This window comes from Anoplolepis gracilipes, chromosome 10 (genome assembly GCF_047496725.1).
Source record: "Anoplolepis gracilipes chromosome 10, ASM4749672v1, whole genome shotgun sequence".
NCBI classification, from domain to species: Eukaryota; Metazoa; Arthropoda; class Insecta; order Hymenoptera; family Formicidae; genus Anoplolepis; species Anoplolepis gracilipes.
This window is the reverse complement of record NC_132979.1, coordinates 7,833,891-7,846,994: the sequence shown is the minus strand read 5'-3', so window position 1 is coordinate 7,846,994 and position 13,104 is coordinate 7,833,891. Positions and strand designations below refer to the sequence as shown.

The 13,104-nt window shown below is 30.5% G+C and overlaps 3 protein-coding genes across 3 annotated transcripts; 2 read left to right on the top strand and 1 right to left on the bottom strand.

Annotated features, from left to right (window-relative positions):
- The first annotated feature begins 766 nt into the window (after positions 1-766).
- Positions 767-3,604, top strand: Med17 (mediator complex subunit 17). The gene is made up of 8 exons (XM_072900592.1): positions 767-880; positions 1,063-1,242; positions 1,362-1,678; positions 1,802-2,014; positions 2,140-2,345; positions 2,458-3,030; positions 3,132-3,280; positions 3,359-3,604. Exons 1-8 carry the CDS (start codon positions 792-794, stop codon positions 3,567-3,569), a joined length of 1,938 nt encoding a protein of 645 aa, XP_072756693.1. The 5' UTR covers positions 767-791; the 3' UTR covers positions 3,570-3,604.
- Positions 3,605-3,734: 130 nt separating this feature from the next.
- Positions 3,735-8,540, top strand: Uba3 (Ubiquitin-like activating enzyme 3). Its single transcript, XM_072900603.1, has 5 exons — positions 3,735-4,135; positions 4,246-4,627; positions 4,813-5,173; positions 5,271-5,600; positions 5,757-8,540. Exons 2-5 carry the CDS (start codon positions 4,380-4,382, stop codon positions 6,141-6,143), a joined length of 1,326 nt encoding a protein of 441 aa, XP_072756704.1. The 5' UTR covers positions 3,735-4,135; positions 4,246-4,379; the 3' UTR covers positions 6,144-8,540.
- On the bottom strand, positions 7,978-13,076 carry LOC140670105 (proliferation-associated protein 2G4). The gene is made up of 7 exons (XM_072900604.1): positions 12,895-13,076; positions 11,706-11,940; positions 11,365-11,527; positions 11,075-11,254; positions 10,498-10,746; positions 9,476-9,622; positions 7,978-9,397 (listed from the first exon to the last, which is right to left on the bottom strand). The coding sequence occupies exons 1-7, from the start codon at positions 12,977-12,979 to the stop codon at positions 9,296-9,298; spliced, it is 1,161 nt and encodes a 386-aa protein (XP_072756705.1). The 5' UTR covers positions 12,980-13,076; the 3' UTR covers positions 7,978-9,295.
- Positions 13,077-13,104: the final 28 nt, after the last annotated feature.

The window sequence follows — 13,104 nt, the reverse complement described above, 5'->3', positions numbered from 1 at the left end:
TTTACGTCATTATACATTACGTCATATCTGGTTCGAATTGACCATAATATTTTGACGTCAAAATGTCGTGTGCTTGCTACCTGGGATAAAATTCTATGCTTATTATAGAAATTTATATTATATTAAATAAATATATTCTCTCTCGTCGTAAAACTTTATATTAACTATATTATTCCTATATATTATTTCTAATACCGCTTATACTTTATTACATCATTATTTAAAAAAAAATTAATTTATTAAATATTTTAATTAACTATATTTTAATATTTATTACAAAGATATTTTTATTGTGTGTGTGTGTGCTTATCATAGATTTTTTTATTTAATTTATTTGATTAAAATATAAATTTTGATTTGAATTATTTATTAATCTTATAAAAATTTATAATTTATTTTTAAATATTTTTCAATTCATATATATTAATTATATTTTGTTAGTTATAGATAATAAATTATCTATTATATTAGTATTTATCTATTATTATTAAAATTTATTTTAAACACATAAAGTCAATTATTTAATTTATAAAATCAATTTTAATACACACACACACACACACACATATATATATGTGTATGGATCTAGCACGGACATGAACCAACCACTCGTTTTACCATGTCACCGAAGTATAGAACTGGCCATGTAGTTCCACCCGCTCTAAAATGAATCTAGCTGACGCTAGCGTATTGCAAGGAAAAATAAGCGTATGAAAAACGGCGGCGTAGCCTCTCTCCTCTTTGATGTTGGAGTAGGGAATTGTCTACGCTTCATTCATGTGAAAACAATAATGGCGTATTCTGTGAACATTTCTGTAGAAGCTCCGATTGAAAACCAGATACAGGAAATCAGTTACGATGGCCAAGAAATTTATCAAGCGTATGTAACAATTTTGAAAATAATAGGGAACATATTAAACAATATTTTCGATTCATGCAATTCGAATTAGATATTAAATGTACATTATAAACATATTTTATAATTAACCTTAGTTTGTTTGAAAAATTGGATAGAATTATTACATATTATATTATATATTTAGTTTATTAACTATATCGCAGGCCCCTTACATTGTCGGAGAACTTGGCGAAAATTGCTCAAAAGATTGATTTCAATAAAACAAATGGTGAAGAGATAAAGAAGGAGCAATTAGAAGGTGAGAAAGGCGATGAAGATACAAAAGATTCTACTTCATTTCAGTCCTCTTTATGGCCTTGGGATAGTGTTAGGAATAAATTAAGGTTTGTATATGTTTTTGCATCTCAGATTCTTCTATATCATACAAGTATCCAATTTGATAATTAGATACGTGATTGTTTGCTAAACTTAAGAGTAGAATTTAATTTTTTTTTTTTTGTAGGAATGCTTTGACAGAAGTTTGTGTATTGGCTGATGTACTTGCAATAGCAAAAGAGAAAAATTATATGGTATTAGATCCAGTACCTCAGGAACCAGTTGAAGTAAAGCCTATGATACAAGTATATGCTAGGAAAAAGGCATTGGCGGGAGCAGCATCAGTTCTCATGCTGGGTGCTGAGAGACTGCGAAATTGTCAAGCTGAATTAGCTAGAACGAAATCCACTCCTGACTTTCATATTGAATTATTAAGATTACGGCAAAATTGGCGTTTGAAGAAAGTGTCAAACTCTATTATTGGTGATCTTAGTTACCGAACTGGTTAGTACTTATTTTTATTCATTATTTATTGAAATACATTTTATATTTTCTTGGGAAACTGGTTTGTATAATTTTAATATTTTTATTGATTTGTTTCAAAAACTTGGGTTATTTATATTCTAGCTGGCTCGAAATATACACAAATGGGTATGTTTGAAGTGACCAAAGCTGAAGAGGAAGAGAAAAGTAATAACAGTCCACCGGCATCTCCTAATGCTGGTAGTAATATGTCAGGACAATCTCATGGTTCTTCAAACTCAAAAATGTCTGCCTTACGTGTGACCATACCTAGCGAATTACAAGGTGTCGCCTACATTGAAGTATTATGTCAGAAAGGTAATGTGACGGAAAGAAGAAAGAAAGATTTCTCTAAAAATGTACTATATAAGATATATATGTAAATATATACAATGTATATAATATACATGTTGAAAGGCGAGCACATGTATACGTTTTTTTAGATCAAGAAGATTTATGCAATGCAAATATAAGTTTGCTTAACAGCAGTACTAATAATTCAAATGCCGATATGCATTGGCAACAAAAGTTAGAAGCTGCACAAAACGTTTTATTTTGCAAAGAATTGTTTAGTCAATTGGCACGGGAGGCCGTGCATTTACGTGCGCCTATACCTCACATGGTTGTTGGAAATCAGATAATGGCCACAGTATGTATCTTGCAACTAAAATTAGAGAATTTCCATCTTCTTGTATAATATTTTTTAATTTAAATCGAGTGATATATTTAAATCAAGTGACATAGTTATTTTATTACACTAGGTACTTCCCGGAATTCAATTAATAATTGGTCTGTGCCACAGCACAGGCAACGATAAAAAACCTACTGCTCCACCGCCACATAAAACAGATCATGATCACGTGTTGGAACATTCTTTACATCAACTGTTGCGTGAAGTGCATTATAAGAATAGTCAACATCCATTTCCCCATCCAGCCTCAGGTCCCCTTGGGCCTAGTAAACGCAGATACTTAGCTGGCCCTACTGCTACCGATAAATACGAGCTTCTAGAAATGACGAAGAGTCAAACGTTACTAGAACAGATTATTCAACAGGCACAACATTTTTTCATGCGTTTGCGCACGGAATACGTATTAGACACGATAGCGAAAGAAGTGAAAGATCCTCTTATTGTTTCACATTGGAACGCATTAAATTCACCGATACAATCCTGTGTAAAAATTAATATTTTGACACATGGATACGACAGCGTATGTCGAACGACAATGATCGTTCACGTCGGTGAAAAATCATTGAAGTGCGTGTGTCGCGATGGCAGAGTCATGCATATGAGTTACGAACCCCAGGAGCTAAGGGATCTAATTTTTTGTCAGGTTCTCTTTACTTTTTTATTAACAGTGATTTGTGAGATGAGTATAAAATTTTTATAAGTTTTATAAAATATTTTTTATTGATAATTTTTTTTTATATACAGATTTATCAACATCAGATAAATGCAGTGCAAGCACTGGCCAAATTGATGGGCTGGCAGTATTTAGCAAACAGCTCATATCTTGGTCTCGGTTCAGTGGAACCTCTCGGAAATGCTAGTAGTTGTATTCTAGCTTCGCCAATCGGTGACAGGTATTTTATTATATATACTTCAATTTTATAATATATTAAAATTTGTCCATATATTATTTAATTACATTATATTTACAGAATGATATCTGTACGATGCGAACCACAAACGGGTGTGCAAGTTCACATTGCTCATTCCCCTCGAAAGGATTTCTTTCCTGGCCAACTTGTTCGAGAAAGAAAATGGGAGAATCTAGGAGGGTCCTTTAAAGAAGTCAGATGGGACAAGATGGAGGGGAAAAATTTCCTTAATAAGATGGAATTACTGATGTCTTCTTTATTGAGCTCTTAAGTGTTGCAAAAATTACAGTGAAACTTCTATATATATTTTTTTGTGGGACTTGAAGATTTTTTATATTTTCCCTTCAATTTCCACTTGTTTCTATTCACATATTTTAATGGTAGAATGCAAATAGAATGAAAAATTATTAAATATATGATTAGGAATAAGAAAAGATAAGAGTTGTATAAACTAGAACTTTTTTACACGCTTTTCATATAAAAATGATCCGAAAGAATCGTAAACAGTAATTATAGACAAACTAATTACTTTTATAGCTATATCTTGGTGAAAAAATTCAGTAAAATAAAGACAGACTTTTTCTCTTTTCAAAGTAAAGGTTTTATTAAAAATTATTGAAATCATAAAAGTGATTTTACGAAAATAAATTCTCTATCAAAGAATCTCTATGTCAACTTTTAAGTCTATGGTGGGTAGTGTTCCCCGATTTGACCGATCCGCACCGAGAAGTTCAAGATTCCATCTATGTTATTTTATATGTCCATGATATGTCTATGGATTTTTTTATTTTTGTCCATTTCTACTCCCTATCTTGGAAAAGCAAGCGAAAAAATACTGTATGTATATATGAATAATATATATATATGCCTATGTGCACATGTAATTGTATAATTATATATAATTGCTATAATTAAATAAATAAAAAAAAACAATATATTTTTTTAAGGAACAAACATAAAACTGAAGAGAAAAGGACCTGAACAAAGAAAAGGAATAAACATGTCCAACGTTTAACTTGTGACACTTGGTTCATTAATTCCAAAATTTCATTTATATTGTTATCCTGTTTATTCTGTGATAATGGGCTCTGATCATACACACAGACGTTGGAGCAATTTGCGTAAAGTGTTGGAGAGATCTGGTCCGTTTTGCCGGCCAGACTTCGAACCGTCTTCCGAGAACCTGCAGATGCTGCTGGAGCGCTGCAAAGTGCTCGTTGTCGGTGCCGGTGGTTTAGGATGCGAGTTATTAAAAAATTTGGCTCTCATGGGATTTAGACACATCCATGTGATTGATATGGATACAATCGAGCTGTCTAACCTCAACCGGTAAGTAAGGTTATGTTACAAGTTCAGAGAAACATTTATTAAAAATTTTTATTATTACTGATCTTTTTCGAATTTTTTTATTTTTATTTTATTTAAAAAAATGCTAATAAAATCTGTAAAAATTACTTATAAATAAACATTTTTTTATTCTAAAAAATACATAAAGAAAATGATTTATTGTACAGACAGTTCTTATTTCGTCACAAAGATATTGGATCTTACAAGGCCGAGGTAGCCATGAAATTTATCAATGCTAGAGTGCCTGGTTGCAATGTAATTGCACATAACTGTGAGATACAAGCTAAAGATGCAGCGTTTTATCAACAATTCCATATGATAATCTGTGGATTAGACTCAATTGTTGCAAGAAGATGGCTTAATGGTATGCTAATATCTTTGCTTGTCTACGAAAATGATACGTTGGACCAGAGTAGTGTTATACCACTGATAGACGGTGGAACTGAAGGCTTTAAAGGAAACGCTCGAGTTATATTACCTGGTATGAATCCATGTATTGAGTGTACCTTGGATCTCTATCCTCCACAGGTGAATATATAATCTTTTCAAGATTTAACATTAACATCAACAGAGCATTTATTCATATATTGCACATATATTAAAAACTTGTTTATGTTCTGTATAGGTTACATATCCTTTATGTACAATAGCCAACACACCACGTTTACCAGAGCATTGTGTAGAATATGTAAAAGTAATTCAATGGCCGAAGGAGAACCCATTCGATTGCGCGATTGATGGAGACGATCCACAGCATATAAACTGGATCTATGAAAAGTCGACTGAAAGAGCGACACAATTTGGCATACAGGGCTTAACATACAGACTTGTACAAGGTATCGTCAAGAATATCATACCGGCTGTAGCGTCGACGAACGCCGTTATCGCCGCTATCTGCGCGACAGAAGCATTTAAACTTGCAACCAGCTGTAGTGCATCTTTAAATAATTACATGGTAATTATAAGTCGACAATAATTTGTTGTAGACAACTAATTTGGTAACAAAATCATTTTTTACATCTCGAGTACCATGCAAATTTATAATTCACAAATAACAACAATTTTAGTGAAATAAACAGTAAATAATGATAAATATCTTTCTTTTATGAAGGTGCTCAATAATTTGGACGGAGTTTACACGTACACTTATGAAGCAGAAAGAAAGCAAGATTGCCTGGCATGTAGTCAAGTACCGCGAGAGATTGAGATCAAAGATTCAAAATTCAAACTGCAAGACTTGATAGAGCTTCTTTGTGAAAGACCAGATTTTCAAATGAAAAGTCCCGGCCTTACAGCGGTTATAAACGGTAAAAGTAAAACTCTGTACATACAAGCAGTATCGAGTATCGAACAAAAGACTCGCGAGAACCTGTCGAAAACATTGATTGAGCTGGGTTTAAAACACAATAGTGAAATAAACATCGCTGACATTACAACTCCTAATACAGTTACTCTGAAATTGAAATTTTCACACAATGATAGCATAAGTCGACATTAACTACGTCGATAGCTTCAAACATCGTACATGTTTCTCGTTATATGTATTTATATTGAATTAATTTTATATATAAACTGGATTAAAAAATATAAAGATGTAAAAAATTATAACAATATAGTAAAAAATTGTTAATAAATTACAATTGGAGTTTGTCAACATTTGATTTTTAAATATATAACAAGATGATATTTCTTATATGTATAAATATATATAGAATATAATGTGTAATCATGTATAAAGGTCAATTTATGATGATGTTTAACTTGTGAGAGGTCGATTTGCTTATGGCCTTACGATTGTGACTAATTTTTTTCACATGCAATGGTTTTTATACATAATTACATATTATTCCATATATGTTTATACATATAAAAAATATCTTGTTACTATGTGTGAAAATCATTGATGAGCTCCAATTATAATTTATTACACAGCAACATTATTTGTTAATAACTATAGTAATTTTTGTGATTTTTAAATAATATTGTAATAAAGTATGTGGTAAAAAAGTTGACCGGTAGTAGTAATCAATTTATGGGGTAGTAGTAATCAATTAAATAGAAATATATTTAACATTTGAACAATAAAAACATGATTATAAACATTATTTTATATTGCTATAATTACATCTTCACTTTAATTAGAGATTACATAAAAAAATATTAATTTGTCACTTTTGATATAAATGTTGATAAGTTCCAATGTTTGTGTATAAATTATTGTACATAGCAACTTTATTTTTTAATATAGCAATTTTTTTAGAATTCTCAAATAATATAATAAAATATATGGTAAAAAAGTTGATCAGAGAGAATTAGTAGTAATAGTTAATCTATAAATAAATGTAGAAACATATTTAGTATTTGAACACTCAAGACAGAATTGTAAATATTATTTTATATTTCTATAATTACATTCTCATTTTAATAAGAGATCATATATCATAGCAAAATTATGAACAAATGATAAATGATGAATATAAAATCAGCTTGTATAATTATAAGTCTCAGATTGAGATGATGTTCTTTTTCCTTTTTATCTCTTGATAAATATATAATACTTTGCATATATTACATATTTAACTATATTTACGAAGAGAAATGGAGTAATATATAATGATTCATGAAATATATGCATGTGTCAAAATTTATACTTGTTAGCTTATTATCAAGCATTTTATAACAATTTTTTTTCTTTATTTCATATCATTACATTAAATTTTATATTGCATATAAATTTTGTGCACAGCCTTCATTTGCATAATTTTCTATTTTTATTTATTTTATTTCAAATGTATATTTTTTTAATTGGATTGATTAATCTTTTCATTTAATTTAAAAATATTTAAAAATTATAAAGAGCGTCTAAATACAATATAAAAAATTTTGTAAATGCGATTATAATTATGGAAAGATATTTAAGCAAATGATGGTTAGTGCACAATGATATTTTGTTATACAAGCACACTCTATAACATTCGACATATGCACAACTTGAGTAGAAAAAATATCTATAACAGATACATTGTCTATCCCTCTTATATAAAACTATTATTATACAATATTCATTTGCATTATTTACGGCTTGTGAGTTGGTAAGTCAATATTACTCCCCATATTTTTTTATGAAGATCTATTTTTTTATCTTGCTCAAATAAAATCTTCTTCAGTATTTTATATTTCCAACTTCTACCGATCTAATCAATTTAATTAACTTCTAACAATCTGTACTGCACACACAATCTATAATCTGCACAGAGTAGAAATAATTTTTATAATTTATATAATTGTTGTTTTGTTGGTAGGGGTATTCTCGCAACGAAACACTCGATGAATCATTGGCATTTCATTGTTTATGCAATGTCCCAGAATGGACATTCTTCAATTGTACAATTTGTAGTTAAACCTTATTATAGTATAGTTCTCATAGCTGGACACAAAATAAAATTGGCTAATCTAGAAACTAATACTAAAGTGAATCGTATTTTGTGCAAATATTTAGATATATATTATCTATAAAATTAAATATATAAAATTGATATTACAGTCGGACCTCTTATCCTACGACAAAAAATCCTCTCATGCTACGACCGCAAGGGGAATTATATCCCCACTTTCAAATTTTTGTCGTAGGATCAGAGGTTTAAGGGGAAGATTCCGGACCGAAAATGTCGTAGGATAAGAGGTCCGACTGTATTTAAAATTTTAAAGTGTATATGTGTACATACATTTTTTTTTTACAATGTTTTATGAAAACCAAATCATTAAAATCCATTGTTAACATCCATTTAATCATACTATGTGTATGATTAAATACGAATTTCGCAGAAAGAAAAGGTTTAGGATTTTTTAATCTATTTTTCATTACAGAAGCTCACTATATACTTAATGAATAAAAGTTAATTAACATCTTGTGTATAAAACAAAGAAATTCTCCCTATACAATTTTAATTAGGAAAGTGAGGATATTTTTTTATTATATTTTAATTTTATACGATTCACTTCTTTTAGCTTAGCCAATCCAATGTTCCACAGAAAACTGTCACACAAAATTGTTACATATAAAACGTTAGTTCAAAGTTTGTAATGCATTACAATTGCAAGTAATCGTCATACGAATAATTAACAATCTATAAATAGTAATAATACCATGGTCCACATTAAAAGATACTCTGGTATAACTTAAATGTTGAAAAATTGTTACATAATGTATAATAAAGTTTGATTCTCGGCAGGGCGGCAAAATTTGATATTTCCGTCGAATGAAGTACATAGATAGAAAGGTAAAGAGGCAAGAAGAGTAATAGATAAGGTAAATAGATAATATGTATCAAACATAAAACTTAACAGTTCTATTGGATGAATAAAGTAAGCAGAAAAATAGAGAGGAAGGAAGGGAAGATAAAGTCAAGTTAGTAAGATTGATGTATATATCAGAATCAGACGATTGCTGATGGCAAGAACATAACAATGTAAAACATTGATGCAACTTGCAATTTATCAATGCAATTTCTAAAAGAAGATATGATTTATATTGATTGAATGATTTGTGTTTGAAAGTGTCCAGCCTTTTACTTAAATCACTAAATGAAAAATATTGAAGTAGTGCATGATGTCAATATAAGTCATGGTATGTATTAGAAAATGACAGTGTTAGGCCTTAGCATCAACTTCCATAGCAACATCTACAGCTTTTTCAGCCTTCTTTTTCTTCTTTTTTGCCGACTTCGGATTTGCTGAAGAGTACAAAAGATTCTGAAATTTTTAATTATAATTAATATAATAATAAGAATTTGAAACCTATTATACATTTTCCTTATTGTAATATTCTACCTTTAATTCAGGATCGTCCACAACACAGTCAGATTGATAAATATCGAGATCAAAAGGAATTCCTGTAATTTTATGAGGTCCATTAGGCATTAAGAGTACTGTAAACTTGAATTGTGCAGCATACTCATTCGGCTTTTCATATAGCACCTGTTTTCAGAAAAATATAATATTAGAATTTTTCACTTGTGCAATATTATGATAATTAACTATCGGACAATGTAGTAGCTACATATATAGTAGATATCGAGTAAATTTCAATTCATAGCAAGATTTCTGTTATACATATCAGAATAAATTTTTATAATGGACGTTTTAATTTTATATATTCTTGAATATATTTTTTCCCTTAAAAAAAGATTATTTGGTCAAGATAATTAAAAAAAAAAAAAATAAATAAATATATAATATGTATATACAGGGTGTATACATGTGCGACATGCTTCAAGAGCAGCTAGAGAATACAAAAATAATCAAAAAAGCTGCTATAAACATGTGTTATATTTTATATCGTTCTCGAGTTACAGCCATGAATGTAATTCAGTTGTCTACTTGTACAGAAGATGTTCGAAATGGCTACTTTCAGCTTAAATGCAAGCATAAACACATCGAACAAATACTTGGAATTTTTGAAAGAGTAAGGAAATCTATGATACGTCGACTACATGCTTGTATTCAAGCTGAAGGTAGTCATTTTGAACATCTGTAAAAGTAGGCAACTGACTCACATACATGGCTGTAACTCGAGAACGATGTAAAATATAATATATGTTTATAGGAGCTTTTTTGATTATTTTTGTGTCTTCTATCCGCTCTTGAAGCACGTCCCACATGTTGTATAAAATGTCCTGTATAAAATGTCAGAAATAAAATAATTGATCTTTCTATAAAATGTATACATTATTCGCATTATTTATTCAATTACCGTATAAACTTAATAAAACCTTTGAAGATATGAGTCATGAGTGACCTGGCGTCCGCCAACAAAGAGTATATAGATTAGTATAATATATAAATATTCTTACTTGGAATGGTTCAATCAACCTATGGTTTACACATTCAACAACAGCCATTTTCGCTTTCTTCTCATCTTCAAAGGTGCGTAAATTGAACGGCATGAGACCATGCTTATGAGAGACTTCCGAATAGAACATACGAGACGCCTTCAATTTAAGTTGATATGTCTCCTCTGTCTTCTTGTATATTGTGACCCGAGTATCCTGTTCCCTTCCTATTCCTTCACCTGTGCTAACCAGTACATCCATTGCATATACCTGAAATTAAATACATATAGTAAATTTAAAAAATTAAATTTAAGAAAAAGTTCTAGACTTCTTGTAAAGTCTTTTTTTAAATAAGTCATAAATAACAATTTCTCCAGCTTTTCTGAGAATAAATACAAATAATAATAATAATAATAAGGCCAATATGTAAGCTAAGCACTGATATGTGACAAAGTATACTATTTACCATGTATATCATACACATACACCAAGCATGTATTGGCCTTATTATCGTTACAGTTTTATTATTTTACAAATGATTAACTTCCACTCTAATTATATATCAACTTAAATATTATTCCAAGTATATAATTTTCACCTCATGAGTTTCAAGTGTATATTTTTCATGTTCCTTCTTTTGTGCATCATTTGGATTCTGAATTATCGTTTTCTCTCCATCAATTTTAAATTGTTTTAACTGGTGACTTAACATACCCTCGATCGGTTTACATTTATAGGAATCACATATTTTCTCTACTGTGTTTGTTATTGTGTATGTCTGAAATTTATAATAATGTATAAAAATTTGTTTATAGTTTAGTTTTATACATATAAAATAAATGAAAAATAGATGAAAAAATAATATAAAACAAATATTTTCAATCCTACCTCTGTACCTGGCTTCAACAGCCTTAATGCAGCTTGAGAAGCAAAATGTGCAGCTAAAACTACATCTGCTTTTCTGCCCGTCACTTTCTTCTCTGGCGAAGAGCTTATGACAATCGTGTGTGCCACTACAGCTATGAAACCATCGACGTGTGCTCCAAGATCACTATAATAATTTCAGGAATCACACATATAATTTTATCAATTATACTCGTTAAAAAATTAAGTCAGATTCATTTAAATACATTATTTAACATATTAATGTTTTCAGTAATAAATATTTATTATACTATTAAATTTTGTAAAAATTTATAAAAGAGCAAAATTTTTAGAAATAAACTTACACTTTAACCATATCCTCATCCTTGAGAATAAGATCAGGTTCACTAGCAATTGGTGAAAAATGACAAATGCAATTATTGACTGATATGCATGTTGGAAAAGCAATTCCCTTTTTAAGTTCTTTCTCTTTTTTAAAAACCTTATTAGTTTCTTCCGTAAGTAGTTTGTCACCAAACTCACATATTTCTCTCACAGAAGCTCCAGCAACGCATTTGTCTAAAACCTGCTTTAATATCCCTGAAAAATATATACATAAGCATTAATAAAATATAATTATAATTAAAAAGTTAAAAAAATAACAAAATGCTCAAGCTTATAAAAACTTTTTCTCAGAATTTATTTTTTACAGATATTTATAAACTGCATATTATCAAATATAATTATTTATCAGTAATTATATATTCTTTAAATATAAGATCTGCTGTTTTTAGTTGAACTGACTAGTTTAAAGTTCATCCTTTTCTTTCAACATTGGAAGAAGAAAAATAAGTTTCCACTTCAGCTAAAAAGAGCAGATCTACAAAGTCGATACATGGATTTTGCTTCGATATTCACTGATAGTACTGGAAATCTATAATATAATACAAATTATAGTTTTCCAATACTAGCAATAAAATTTGAAACACAGCTATAGAATAAAACCTGTTAGTCATAATTTAAATATATGCACACACATACATTCTCTCTCTCTCTCTCTCTCTCTCTCTCTCTCTCTCTCTCACATACACACGCAACACACATACACACACATATAGGTATCAATTTTATGTGAAACAATAAACAGACACACTATACGTTATTATCTAAGAAAATAATGTAAACTCGCTATAAAGTCAAAAAGATAAGCGTATTGCAGTTACATAAAGCTTAGATTTAAGATAATTAAAAGGAGAGCGTGCAGACGGTATGACTGCACGATCGCGGGCGAAATTATATGAATGATAAACGATCGCGAATGAAAAAAATTCGTTTGTCGAGGGAGCACGATTCGCGATAGATCGAGGAGGATCGCGCTATTGGATCACATCGGGGAATGCTTGGGGAAGACTTAAAGGTCTAGCACATGGCCGCGAAACAGCCCGGCATTGGCGCGCCGAATTCCATATGGCAACAACGGGGGGGAAACGCGCGGGCGACGCGCGTTCACGGACACGGGGATTTTCCACGGGTATTACGGAAGCGTTCCCTTACGATTTACGATCTCGCCGGCCATTTTATACTTGGTGACAACCAAGTCCTCGGCGATGGTCTTCTCGGTCTCTTCTTTGTCCGCCATGTCTTCGGCACACGATATCGCAGTCACGTGACTTCAGCACAGACTACGGACCAGAACTCTCTCCTTTCGGCTTTCGGTTCGGGGTTCGGGTCGCTGCTCGCTCCATAGACGTATAAAATACACAA

Coding starts and splice junctions, on each gene's coding strand:
- Med17 (XM_072900592.1), top strand. CDS start 792: ATGGCGTATTCTGTGAACATTTCTGTAGAAGCTCCGATTGAAAACCAG. Junction 2,346..2,457: donor GAAATCAGATAATGGCCACA/GTATGTATCTTG, acceptor TTATTACACTAG/GTACTTCCCGGAATTCAATT. Junction 3,281..3,358: donor GCTTCGCCAATCGGTGACAG/GTATTTTATTAT, acceptor TTATATTTACAG/AATGATATCTGTACGATGCG.
- Uba3 (XM_072900603.1), top strand. CDS start 4,380: ATGGGCTCTGATCATACACACAGACGTTGGAGCAATTTGCGTAAAGTG. Junction 5,174..5,270: donor TGGATCTCTATCCTCCACAG/GTGAATATATAA, acceptor TGTTCTGTATAG/GTTACATATCCTTTATGTAC. Junction 5,601..5,756: donor CATCTTTAAATAATTACATG/GTAATTATAAGT, acceptor TCTTTTATGAAG/GTGCTCAATAATTTGGACGG.
- LOC140670105 (XM_072900604.1), bottom strand. CDS start 12,979: ATGGCGGACAAAGAAGAGACCGAGAAGACCATCGCCGAGGACTTGGTT. Junction 11,941..12,894: donor GGCCGGCGAGATCGTAAATC/GTAAGGGAACGC, acceptor TATATTTTTCAG/GGATATTAAAGCAGGTTTTA. Junction 9,623..10,497: donor GGTTGATTGAACCATTCCAA/GTAAGAATATTT, acceptor TTCTGAAAACAG/GTGCTATATGAAAAGCCGAA.